The 13,022-nt window shown below is 53.4% G+C and overlaps 4 protein-coding genes across 4 annotated transcripts; 2 read left to right on the forward strand and 2 right to left on the reverse strand.

Moving 5' to 3' along the window:
• Positions 1-283: 283 nt before the first annotated feature.
• N7516_010307 (translation initiation factor 2A) lies at positions 284-2,655 on the forward strand (the record flags this gene model as incomplete). Its single annotated transcript, XM_057223026.1, is given in 6 exon segments — positions 284-428; positions 515-584; positions 637-708; positions 767-1,404; positions 1,471-1,994; positions 2,008-2,655. The coding sequence occupies 6 exon segments, from the start codon at positions 404-406 to the stop codon at positions 2,653-2,655; spliced, it is 1,977 nt and encodes a 658-aa protein (XP_057070247.1). The 5' UTR covers positions 284-403.
• A 305-nt stretch (positions 2,656-2,960) lies between these two features.
• N7516_010308 (Glycosyl transferase family 8) lies at positions 2,961-4,158 on the reverse strand (the record flags this gene model as incomplete). Its single annotated transcript, XM_057223027.1, has 3 exons — positions 2,961-3,444; positions 3,541-4,039; positions 4,119-4,158. 3 exons carry the CDS (start codon positions 4,156-4,158, stop codon positions 2,961-2,963), a joined length of 1,023 nt encoding a protein of 340 aa, XP_057070248.1.
• Positions 4,159-4,423: 265 nt separating this feature from the next.
• On the reverse strand, positions 4,424-10,597 carry N7516_010309 (anaphase promoting complex subunit 1; the record flags this gene model as incomplete). Its single annotated transcript, XM_057223028.1, has 1 exon — positions 4,424-10,597. One exon carries the CDS (start codon positions 10,595-10,597, stop codon positions 4,424-4,426), a length of 6,174 nt encoding a protein of 2,057 aa, XP_057070249.1.
• Positions 10,598-11,007: 410 nt separating this feature from the next.
• Positions 11,008-13,009, forward strand: N7516_010310 (uncharacterized protein; the record flags this gene model as incomplete). Its single annotated transcript, XM_057223029.1, has 2 exons — positions 11,008-11,066; positions 11,134-13,009. The coding sequence occupies 2 exons, from the start codon at positions 11,008-11,010 to the stop codon at positions 13,007-13,009; spliced, it is 1,935 nt and encodes a 644-aa protein (XP_057070250.1).
• Between the last annotated feature and the right edge of the window lie 13 nt (positions 13,010-13,022).

Consider the following 13,022-nt stretch of genomic DNA (forward strand, 5'->3'; position numbering starts at 1 on the left):
GCAAATGACGGCATGCCGCCTGAGCCACATCGCCAAACCCGAATTTTCTTCCTTTCACTCTTCAACCACCCCAACTACCTTTCTTCGCCCGACCTCTTTTGCTGGCATTGACTTGTCTAGCAGTCTTCTATTCCGCCGACTTGCTGTTTTCACTTGCCCAGAAACCCACACGAAATCCCAATCCGAGAAATACCCCCGAAAAGCCCGTTTCACTTCGCCTTTGTTCGACTCCCCCGTTATTTCACCGGGTCTGTTGTTCGCTGCGAGGCTATTTTGGTCCTATAAGTTCGCTTTGTGATTCGTGTTTCTTCTTAGAAGAATCCATTTTACCTGGTGTTCTCGAAAAGCATTCGATTTCTCTTCTTTTGGTGGATTCATTCTAGACCCGCGAGTCGAAATCAAGATGGCTGCTCCTACGCAACTTGCTTGTATGTGTTTTCTCCTTCCTCATCGTTGTTCCTGACTTTGGGGTCGTATTTCTCGAGTAGATGAATGGTTGCTGATAGTCGCACAGTCCGCACGCTTAAGGGCATTAGCATCATGGATGCCGCCCCTGTCTACCAGCCCCTTTCTGGGTTCGCGAAGTAAGAATTGAGCCAGATAACAAACAAGAGACTTCGCTGACTCGTTTTCCAGACCAGAGGGCAACCTCCGCTGTAGCGCCTACTCGCCGTGTGGCCGATACTTCGCATGGGCATCACCCGAGAAGTAAGTTGGTTACCCCCCACTTTCACGTCCAAAAATCTAACATTCTTCTCCACCACAGGGTTACCGTTATCGACCCTTCCGTCGGCCAAGTCGTTGGGACCATCCCCGCCGATAATGTGTTCGAGCTTGGATTTTCGCCACTCGGCACCTATGTGATCACCTGGCAGCGCACATCCAAGGACGAGAACGGAGACGCCGTCAAGAACTTGAAGGTGTGGCGTGCCATTGAGGATGGGGACGAGCACTCGGTTGTGGGAAGTTTCGTCCAGAAGTCGCAGACCGGCTGGAACTTGCAGTACACTGCCGATGAGCGACTGTGCGCCCGCACCGTGACCAACGAGGTTCAGTTCTACCAGAGCGACAACCTCTCCACTGTTTGGAACAAGTTGCGCGTGGAGGGAGTAGCGGACTTTGCGTTGTCGCCTGGTCAGACTCAGTCTATCGCCGTATTTATCCCTGAGCGCAAGGGCCAGCCTGCCCAGGTTAAGGTGTTCATTGTGCCCCAGTTCACTGCACCCGTGTCCCAGAAGAGCTTCTTCAAGGGCGATAAGGTTCAGCTGAAGTGGAACGCTTCTGGAACTACCTTGATCGTGCTTGCGCAGACTGAGGTGGATCGCACTGGCAAGAGTTACTATGGCGAGACGACCCTGTACTTGCTGAGCGCTAGTGGTGCATTCGACTCGCGCATTGATCTTGGTAAGTTTCTTTCTTTCTTTCTTTCTTTCGGATTACTACTTGTTGAACTCAACTGACAATCAATAGATAAGGAAGGCCCTATTCACGATGTTAGTTGGAACCCCAACTCGAAGGAATTCGGCGTTGTGTACGGCTATATGCCCGCTAAGACGACCATCTTCAACTTCCGCGGTGTTGCCAAGCACAACTTCCCCCTCGCGCCACGCAACACTATCCAGTTCTCGCCCCATGGCCGCTTCGTGCTGGTTGCCGGCTTCGGTAACCTGGCAGGACAGATGGACCTCTACGATATGGACAAGAACTACCACAAGATCACCACCGTCGAGGCCTCCAACGCCAGCGTGTGCGCCTGGTCACCCGACGGACAGTACATCCTGACCGCGACGACCAGCCCCCGCCTGCGCGTCGACAACGGAGTGCGCATCTGGCACGTTAGCGGCGGTCTCACCTACAACGAGGAGATGACCGAGCTCTACGACGTTACCTGGCGCCCGCAGAGCATCGAGCAGCACCCTCTGGGTGAGCCGCTCACCAAGGTGCCTGTGCCTCACCCCTCCGCCACCGCCTACATGGGTACGCGCAAGGCCCCCGTGAAGCCAGCAGGTGCCTACCGCCCCCCCTGGCGCCCGTGGCCAACTGACCCCGCTCGCATTCAAGCGTGAAGACGAAGGCGGTGCCGCCTTTGTCCGCGACGGTGTGCCCGGCGCCAGCATGAACACTTTCGGCAAGCCCCGCCGTCGTGAGATCCCCGGTGCTGAGCCCTCGGAGGAGTACCTGCCTCCCGGAGCCGCGCCCGGCGGCGGCGTCGCCCTGCCTGCCGAGAACCTGTCCAAGTCCGCCGCGAAGAACAAGAAGAAGCGCGAGGCGGCTAAGAAGGCCAAGGAAGATGGAACTGATGCTCCTCTTGCCAACGCCCCGACTGGACCCAGCCCCGACCGCAACCGTAACCGCGGTAAGAATGCTGGCCTCACGAATGGAAACGGTGCGGCCAAGTCTGCCCCGGCTCCTCCTGCCGCTGCCCCTGCCCCTGCCCCGGCCCCGGCTCCCGCGCCTGTCGCTGCTCCCGCGCCTGTCGAGGATCCCTCTGCCCAGGACAAGAAGATCCGTGGCCTGCTGAAGAAGATCCGCGCCATTGATGAGCTTAAGATGCGTCTTGCTGGTGGCGAGAAACTGGAGGATACGCAGATGAAGAAGATCCAGACCGAGGATGCGGTGCGGAAAGAGCTCCAGGCTGTTGGGTATGATGGTTGATTGGAATTCAACTGATGAGAATTGCGTGATGCTTGACGCCTGACGCCTGATGACGTTGATGCAGATTGCGCCCGTTTCATGGATATATTTCGATCAACCTGCATGTATTGCATTTGGTTATAGGAGCTGTTCAGATTGACATGGATCACCATATCAATATCAATATCACTCACTATCAATATGAACTTAGAAACTGAAATGTCTATACAGAGTTGTCTATCTTAGAACTATAACCATCTATCAATCTATAAAAAACTACAACAATAATCCTATCTACAAGGGAGAATAATATCAAAGAATATCAATCACCCAGACCCAGAAAACTCATCCAAAACACCAACCTCCCTCTCAACCCTCATCCTCTCCCAATTAGCCCTCCACCACCAACCCGCCGTCTCTTCCAACCCAGACAAATCCCCCTCTACAACCTCCTCATGCCAAGGCTTCGTAGCAAAGATATAATGCACCGCCCGAACCTCCCCATCCCGCCAAATAGCATCATGCACCCCCGCAATCCGCAACGTCTTAAGCGCATTATAAACATAAGGCAACGGAACCCACCGTCCAGCAAAAACATCAGACAACAACTCCTGATCAGGGAAATCGTACCGCTCAATCCGCGCCGTCTCCCGTAACGCAGCTATGATCTCGTCGTACACGCGCGCCGAAGGCCGCACGACTAACACCCCGCTGTTCAGCATCCCGACACCGGAGCCTGGAGGTGGGGCGATGTTCTGCGCGTCGGCGGGAGTGGAGTGTTGTGTTGTGTAAGCGCAGTTCGAAGGGATCCTATGAGAGGAATGAATATTAGTACTGTAGTTTTAGTAGTATGCAGTGTTTAGTTTTAGTGGTTGGTTGTTGGTGTTGGTGGTTGGTGTTACATACCAATTAGCAGGATAATGCGCCTTCTTCATAGGATTACAAGCGCAAGCATGCGCCGCTGCAAACACCCGGCTTCCCTCGGCGTCGGTTTCATCGTCGAGTGGTAATTCCATTAACGAGTCCATGTTTCGCCGGACGAGGATGTCGCCGTCTAGGAGGATGATGCGCTCATACTGTTCAAGTGAGAAGACCACTAGCTTGTTCCATGTTTCGGCGAAGCGTGGGTCTTTCGTGTAGTTGCGGGTGCTGGCGGGGGTAACTGAGGGGACCCATTGGGATGCGATGTTGCGGTTTTGGAGGATTTTGAGGCCTTCGGCTGGGAAGGTTGAGGTGTAGAAGGCTACGAATGGGTATTTTGTTCCTTGGGTTGGGGTTGGGGATGGGGATGGGGAGGGTTGGGGTTCGTTTGTAATGCTTTGGTCTGCGGAGGGGTGATTGAGGGAGTGGTATAGGGTTAGGAGGCCTGGGAGGTAGGACATATTTGTTATTAGAGAGGCCCATACTGTTGAGATTGTTAGTTTTGGATGACTTTGTTCGTTTGTGTCTTGTCTTTTGGTGAGAAGTTGGAGTTGGAGACTCACTCCGCTTGGGAGGGGATTGTTTTTGGGTTTGATTGGTCATGGCTTTGGTTTGGAACTGCAATTGGAGTTGAAATTGGAATTGAAATTGACTGCGACTGCAATTGACTTGTATCAGGATGATTTCAAGAGAAGAAGAGAGAGATGGCGATGGCGGGATGGAAGCTATCGATTGTGTTATCCGTTGCCCCTCTGTGCGGGGATGAACCTCCGGGGAATTTGGTGTTGAAGAAGAAGACGAGAGAAATAGAAAAAAATAAAAAAATAAAATTGGGGATGTGATCTCTTTTCCTAATGCGAATACAAAATTATATTTGACTCTCACCCTCAAGATCACCAACCTGCACACCCCAAACCTGCCACCTAACTTCCTCAACAAAGTCTCTCCGCAACCACAGCCCAGACGGCTGACCCTGTGCTGGGGATAGTAGTCCTCTACTCGAAAGATGGTCGCGTTCATCGCCCGGATGAGTACGATCCAGCCAATCAAACAACAGACGAAGCTGCCAGATCCGATCACGAATTTGGTCCGGATCAGCGCCGCGGCCGCGTGCGGATTGCACGATGTTGCGCACAGTATGCGACAGAGCGAGTCTCGCATCTACTGCCGAGGTACGCAGCCAAGGCGGCACAGAGACAAGATCAGCGGTGATACGCGTGGAGCGCATCGGGAAGGAAGACGGGAGGACGAGGGAGCGTTCCCGGATGTCGAGGTCTTGCAGGGACGGGAGGTGGAAGACCCAGTCCCAAGGGTTTTGGGACGGAGTCATCGCCGCAGATGGCTTTCCAGTGAGTAGCGCCGTGCGGGTGGGCCATGCCGATGGTGGGAGGCCCTTGGTTGGGTTTGAGAGAGGACCGGCGGTTGCTGGGAGGATGTCTTGGGCTTCACTGAGACCGGTCAGGGTGGAGGCGAAGACGGAGGTCGAGGAGCTTGGACTGTAGGTTGCCTTGCGGCGAAGGTAGACGGATGGGTCGCCGCGGAGGAATTTCTCGCGTAGGGCATCGTTCTGGCTGAAATCTAGAACGAGCGGCCAGTGGTCTGGTCCGCGTATCTCGATACGGGCAATGCTGCTAGGATCTGGCAGTAGACATGGGGCACTGACGGTGCGGGTGGTCTCGTCATGAGATGTTATGGTAATGGGGATAGAGATTGGGCGGCGGGTATCAAGATCGCGAGGGACGAGGCATCGTGGTTCAGCAGCGAGAACCCAGAAATGGCGGAAGGCTTGGAGGTGGCACTTGTTATCAAGGACCGTTGTTGGGAAGATCGGGTAGAATGCGCAGATGAGCGCGGCCACAGCGCGGTTGGATGTGCCAAGTGTGTAGCTGCCTCCTCCGAGGAAGAGTATTCCGACAGCCATGTGTGCCGCCATGTGACTGCCATATGGTGTATCCGCATCGATCCGACCATGGAGCGACCGCAGGCGCCGAAAGAGAGCTAGGTCACCCGTGCCAGCCATGACTGCCGCGGCAGATAGGGCCACCACATCTTGACAGTTCCGAACCGAATTGCGGGCGAGTCTAGCGTCGTAACTTCGCACAGGTAGCCGTGAAATGCGGATAAGCTGGTCTAGATAAAATAACAACAGATCTCGGGCCTGTGTTTGTCCTGATCCAGCATGACGGAGACCGACGGCAAAGCAGAGGCCTGCAATAATGTTGAAGAATGGCATGTCTTCGCTACGCAGCCGGCGTACATCCGTGAGTCGTGATCGTCCCCGGTAGACTTCGGGCAGACTCTGGCTGATCCACTCAGCAGTGGGCTTGATACTATCCCACATGATCAAGTGTCGTGCCAGTGTTCGCAACAGGAAGAGATCTGGCCGCACGTAGTCGAAGCGAACAGTGGTATCAGGGATATCGATCTTCTTGGCTAGTACCGAGTCGTTTGTCTTCATGAAGATGATCATGAGGGCAATGGTGGCGCCAGCCGTAGCACGGTCGAGTACATGGGCGATTTCGACGGTCTTGGTGCCCACGGCGATTGACAATAACCGTTCAACAATATGCATATCGCGCATACCCCGCAAGTCATCGCCTTTGCCAAGGTTAATGAAACCAAGGGCGAAGCCTGCGGCCAGACGATATCCTTCGTCGCGGAGTTCCTCTCCGGTGGTAGCAGCTTGCTCGTCTTGGTCACTGTTTTCGATTTCAGAGAGCATGACCTCGCTCATACGACGATGCTGGGAGCCACAGTAGAGTAGACCGATGCCCATAATTCCAGCAGTCTGAGTCAACTGCGACAGGTTCAGCTCAGCTGCTCCAAACGGAAGCATTCTTGTAACATGTACCGAGAGCAAGCGTGTGATAAGAGTATCCATTGTGCCCAGATACGACGCAGAGAGACCAAGCAGGAGACCAATCGATGTCATGGTATGCTTGGGAGTGAGGTACTTGAAAGCAACCCATTTGGCCAACGATTTAAGATGGCCATTCAGACCCAGAGCCAACAAAAACCCAGCATGTCGGTTGGTAAGATCCTGTGGCTTGTTGAACAAGATCCACGACGTGTCAATACCCTTCGAAGCCTTGGAGATTGCCAGACCGGTTGACACTCCGTTGTGGAAGAAGGCCCAGCAGACTCTTTCTTCTGAGAACGCAGATCTATCCGCGCTGACAGTCACATTGTCCGGCTTCATGACGCACTGCAGGGAAAATGAAGGAATCGGCAGCTTCTCAGTCAACAAAGGCAATCGGCCACTAAAAGTGAGCATTGCACGACCCGCTGGAGTAGACAATGTTCGGACTGTTACGAGCTGCACAATTTCTTTCTGTGCCTCTAACAAGTCCGAGTCACCCCAGCCAGGTTCGGCTATGCACTCTGTCACCGGTGCTTTCGACTGGTTGAGTAGTTTAGCTGCCTCCATAAATCGTTTATCATCTCGGAATATCAGCCTGGTGACTGAGTATCGGTCTGCCTCTGCAGATGCTTCAAAGGCGTTGATGGCATCAAGATCTAATGCCGAGCTGCTGATATAGTGGAAATCTCGGATGGCATTATGGTTAGGTTGATGTGGTGCTGCCAGTGAATTGGTTTGAGCCGGGTTCATCGACATGTAAAGGTCTTCTCTGTCAATCAGCTCTAGGAGCGTCGCGTTCCAGGACGTGGAGGCTTCAATCTGGCATTGCATAACAGCTTCATAAAGCGGGGCGCTGACACCTTCTGGGAAGCTATCAATGACACTCTTCGTGAAACCCCAGCGCTGCAAAAGCTTGATCTTTTCCAAGGGTGTTGAAACACTGTGGACTTCGGCGAAGAAACCATTCAACGCACACGTCCTTGGTGTGATGCTGAAACATTCGCGCCACATTCGCCCTTTTCTGGGAGTTCGCTCGGATGCATTCACAATGTCGAGGAGAGAAACAAACGGTGTAGGGCTCCGGTGAGCAGCAGCACCCATTAAGAATTCGAATATGGACGGTGGCGGGAAGGGTTCGGCAGGAACTTTTAGCCCAGTGATATGAGTATTATCCTCAAACTGCCAGCGCTCCATACTGGCAATTTCGGTGCCATAATAGGCATCCTCGGTCCATTTCCAGGATTCCCATCCTAGCCAGCCGCCCAATTGTGCGATGACAGGAGCAAGCAAACCCAGGGGCCTTTGGGACTCCTCCGAGTCGCAGGTGGAGAGCTTCTGTTCTTCACGCAATAGATGCAAGGCCACGACAACACTGCACAATGCCGTACATCTTGTGTTCTCTGAGAATGCTTCAGATATAGGGAGGTAGCCATCGCGGCCAGCAGCCCTGAGGCCTTGAGGAGTTTGAAGGAATTCACGGCTGAGGGTGATGCACCGGATCAAGTACGAATTCTGGCGATATGTGGACCGACTGGAATTGGCACCCTTGTGTGCATCTCCTGATGCAAGACCTTCAATTGCGTCTTGCTCAACGATCCACCCCCAGGAACTGTCCATCATCCACGGAGCTACAACACCGGATGAGCCAGACTCCAGGTCCAGCATGGACTCCCAGCTTTCCAGGTCCAGGTGTCCTCCACTACTCGATCTGAGTAGACCCTTCTTGCGACGGGCTCGTTTGGGAGGCTGCGTTTGTGGAGGGGCGACGAATGGGGCTGCTAGGCTCAACAAGACGACTGTCATGGCGGTCCACTCAATGTTGTTTTCCTCCTTTCCCCGAAGCCATTTCATGACCTCCCACCATGCGACCATAATGCCATCACCCGCTTTCTCGGACTCACGCAAGGCGAACTTGCAGATCTTGAGTATTTTCTTCACCAGCTCGTTGCGCGGCTCCATTCGGATTTGGAGTCTGTGGCGCTTTTTATCGGTGTCTACCAGGTCGATCTTGCCTCGAGAACACCCATGATCAAACTTGTTGAAGACGAGGTCGGGATCCGCCATGACCCGGTTGACACCACTTTCTCTCGGGCGACTCTCGAGTTTGTTGGCAGAGATGCCATCCGGTTCATACAGCTGCAGTGGCACAGGAACCTCAACTTTGACGGGACTACCCCACAGGGTTTGTAATGATAGCTCGCTGTGTCCGCTGTCCGTTTCACTCAGTGAGAGTATCCGCGAAAGATCCCCATCGGAGATTCTACAAGCATCCAAGACATTTGAGACATTCTGGATTCTTACCACACGCACAAGTAACGGACGCTGTTCGGCGGCCTTGGACTTTTTCTTCCGGTTCTTGGGGGTTGGCTCTCGGTCGGCCCTTAGATTCACAATAGTTAACTTCTGCGCCTGTTGGTCCACGATATATACGGCCAACGAAGCTGTATTGCCTTTATGGGCGCTTCCAAACTCGGTGGACGCCAATGTAGAGACCTTCAACCGGCGGGATGCTGGCTCCTTTTGGAAGCTGCCCGAGAATTGGGACGAGAAACTTTCAACCTTGGTCAATATAAGTTCTTCCGGGAGTCCGGATGTCGATTCGCGTAGGGCAGTGTTCTCGAACCCGGGAGATAGACTGTCATTGTTGAGCTCTTCGAGTAGCTTGTCCACTGGGGTATCCAGAAAGCTGCCTGCAGTGCTGTAAACAGACCCCGTGCCGGGAGGCAGAGAGCCTCGAGGGTTGAAACCAAAGCTTGCACGAGTGCTTGCTCCTCCAATAGACTGTCTGAATCCAGCACCATGAGGCAGAGTGCTGGACTGACTGCCAGTGGCCAAGTCCGAAAAAGCGATACGGTCCTGGCTAGTTGCAAGGTCTGTTCGGGCGAGCAGTGAGCTGACTCGTCTTGATGTTTTGAGGGGAACACCGACATCCCCGAAGTCTTGGGCTACTCTCGAAGCCAAGTCGTCTTCAGCATCAGTCTTCCCTTCAGATAGCTGAGTAGAAGGCCAGTCGGTCCGAGGTCCAAAGCTCTCTCGGGTTGCTCCAGAGCGAGCGGCCGGTGTTGTCGCGCCAGTCGCCATCCCAAAATGCGAGCTTCGCCTTACTGACCGGGTACCTCCAGTTTCCCGCCTGGCCTTATCTTTCATTGAGCCACCTGATTCATCATCTTTGTAGCGCGCAGTCCATATCGTATAGATACCCGTAGTTGTGTTGATGGTAACCACTAGAATCAAAGGGCTACTGTTTGGTCTGTTGATGCCCGAGAGTTCGTCTTTTGGAGAGATATACACAATCTCATCCACAGGGTCCAGCATCTCGAATCCAGATGGTCTTCTTCTGGTGCTATTGACACTGCTTTGAAGCCAGCGGGATGTTTGCGATGACACAACCAGACCCATCTCGGAATGAGGGTTAATGAGAGAGAAAACCCGGGGTAAGTCTGTACTTGAGCTGGCATTTGGCATCCAGGAAGGACCTGCGGCAGCTGACGATTTCGTTGATGGACGCTTGTTTTTGCTGAGAGAAAATGACTGAGAGGCACCGGGGTCGAATAGCGAGGTTGACATGAAGGAATTCGGTGGCGCAGTTGGGTGTTGACTGTCGCCATTTTCATCCTGGACCTTTCTTTGGAAAATAAGACCTCGAGGTGTAGCAAAGACGGAGTCAACCTCAAATGGAAGGGGAATTGTATGGCTATTGCCCGCCACGAAGAAGATATGAGCTTGCGATTTGAGGACTACCACCAAAGCCCTAGAAAGAGCCTCGTTGGAGTGCTGGGGAGCAACAACCGCCACTCGTGCATCTCCATGTAGATCTAATGTTGACAAGGTTTCAGTCCGCTTTGGTTTTTGCGTACCAGTAGTTGCTTCAGGTCGACTTGAAGGCGTGGTTTTGGTGCGTTTCGTATCTTCCGTTGCAAACCGAGTGAACAGAGCATGTCGAATCTCTTCTTTCTCAGGGTCCATTCGAAATACTCGCTTCACCATCCCTGCGCGGGACCATACAACACAGTGTTTCGTCCATACTAACTCGTCGTCCACGGGGCCAGTCAATCCGCTTTCGTCGACACATAACGTCCAGCTATAATAGTCTTCCGAGGGTTCAGGAGGGAGGATTCCCTCTGAGACTAGGTAAGAGACGGCGGAGGGTTCGTGGACCCCCAAAGAGCGAACTGACGCCATGGTGGGCTGATTAGCAGTCGGGGTAGCGATCGTGGTGCGCCGTCACAAACAGTTCTGCGGTCAAAATCGTTGAAATCATTTCCATCGTTCATGTAAGATCAATTAACGGTGCGCCCAGAAGACATGCCGAGTGGTTGGATGTCGAAGTTGGGGAAGACGCGCTGGAACGCGGATTGGATCGACCGTCTTTGCTCTCCCGACCAAAACAACTTCCTTTCTCCATCTACGCAACCCTCCACTCTCCCTACCTCTAACGTTCTTCTCTCTGTTTGCTTTTGTTTAGAAACAGGCATTCAGGTATCAGATCTTATTTTGACTACAAATCTTCGACTGTCTATCGCCCCTACGGTGCCCTGTGGCGCCTGTGCTCGAAGCTACCTGCCTGTAGCCACTGCATCGCAACTAGCACAATGCCCTCATTTCCCACTACTCCCTTGGTCCGGCCTAGGGAAAATGACTTGCAGATTAGGTACGGGTGATGCGCTTTAGTTATGATACTTGGATTAACGCTGATCTTGTTTTCGCAAAATCTTTAGCTATCCGCTCTCCCATCGCATCCACACAGCCAAAGGCTACCCACTTCGAGCTCCGAATGGCTCCTCGGTCATTATTTATGGCTACGATACTGGATTAAAAATTGTGTGGAGAGGAGGAAAACGGTTTGCAGAACTAAAGCCGACTGGGCCTCAAGCGAAGCCGAAGCTCGCAGAAAACAATGCGGATCCCGATTCAGTCATGATTATTGACTCCGATGATGAAGAGGAACCTGAACCAGTGCAAGAAGAGCCCGTGGTTGAATTCAGTCTGGAGGAGAGCGAGGTCGATCCCGCTGCTCCGTACGAAGAGATTCTGCGACAAATTGATATTCCCCTTGGAACCCGGGTACTGGATGTGGCGGTGCCTCGTGTTCTCCCCGAGGAATCTCGCTCGCCTTTAGACCCCTTCCCACCTATCCTGAGAAACACAATTGTTGTGTCGGTAGTTTGCTCCGACCTATCGACGAAAGTTGTGACTCTGCCACTTGTGCCTCCTCACCCTACACAGACGGATTCGAAGAGCTGGCGCAATCAAACTCTCACAGTCAATGGGGCCACCACTCACCAAGATATTCCACGAGGTGTATCTATCGCATTCACCTGTCATGAATTTGAGGATGAGCAAGAGCAGCGGAAATCGCGGGGCCGATTTGGAAACTTTGGTAAATGGGATTTGCTTGTGGCCACGCATTCTGCAGAGGGATGCGGTGCGCTGTTGCTGCACCGAATTCCAATCCGCGAAGAATCCTCTTCCCGTCTTGTGGAAGAAGAGATCGTCTCTCAACGGCGCCTCTTGCCAGCACCTGCACAGACGATTGCCTTTAATCCGTCCACATGGCCATCCGTCCGCCATGCCAACCTGCTTGTCGCATTCCACAGCGGATGTGTCAAGATTTATTCCTGCTTTGTCAAAAAGGCGTCGAGATCCTCACGGCGGGCTTCGATCCCCCAAGAAGACTACGAAAGTATCGACACGGAAGGTCGCTGGTTGATAAGTCTCTACCCCGGCTTTGAGCAAGGACCAACCGGACTTCCCCGGCGGAAGAGTATCATTGATGCCGATTGGGTGCTAGGCGGACGAGCAGTTATGGTACTTCTCGAAGACGGCGAATGGGGCGTATGGGATATCGAAGGCGCCGGTCCTGGTGCTGTTAAAGGCCCGCTACACCGCCAGACGAGTGTCCAAGGTGTGACGGGCGGTTCTTTGACGGCATACGCTGTCTGCGGTCGTATTATGACACCACTTTCCAACACCAATTCGGAAATCGAGCAGCGACCTCGATTCGCCCCTATGACACCATCCACAAGACGTGTACGCGAAGATGGCTTGCTGAAGGGATCTATGAGCACAGCCAGTCCATCCCACCGCGGGCAAATCTCCGTCTTGCAGACAAATCCATCCTCGGACGTATTGCCCGACGAGTCGATCCTGCTCCGTCACGGCCGCCAGAGCGCAGTCATCACGAGCTTACTATCTCTATGGCGCAACGCTGTCAAAACCACCGGCACATTTGATTCCTCAAACCGATGCCGCGTTTCTCCTTTCCAGGACGTGAACTTGATGGGCCAGAACTTCCAGGCAATTGGACACCTACCTGCACCGGCACGCCGATCCCGCCAAGCAGAGCGGCAAGCCTTCGATGTACTTGTGGCAGCAGAGCACCAGATCATGATTCTCGCTCCCAAGTTGACAGAATCCGTCGAGGAAACCCTACCTGCAGTGAAACTGGAGGAAACTGAAGACACCGATCAGCTGATGCTCCGACGAGGTGAACTGGATGTGGAGGGAATGGGTCGTCTACTGAATGGTATGGTCGGTGGAAATGCGTCCATGCACATGGGCAGCCCTGTGAAGCGGACCCGTGTTTTCGCCTAATCTCTCATAGTCT

This window comes from Penicillium verrucosum (assembly GCF_028828655.1).
Source record: "Penicillium verrucosum strain IBT 35672 chromosome Unknown utg000004l_segment0_segment0, whole genome shotgun sequence".
NCBI lineage: Eukaryota > Fungi > Ascomycota > Eurotiomycetes > Eurotiales > Aspergillaceae > Penicillium > Penicillium verrucosum.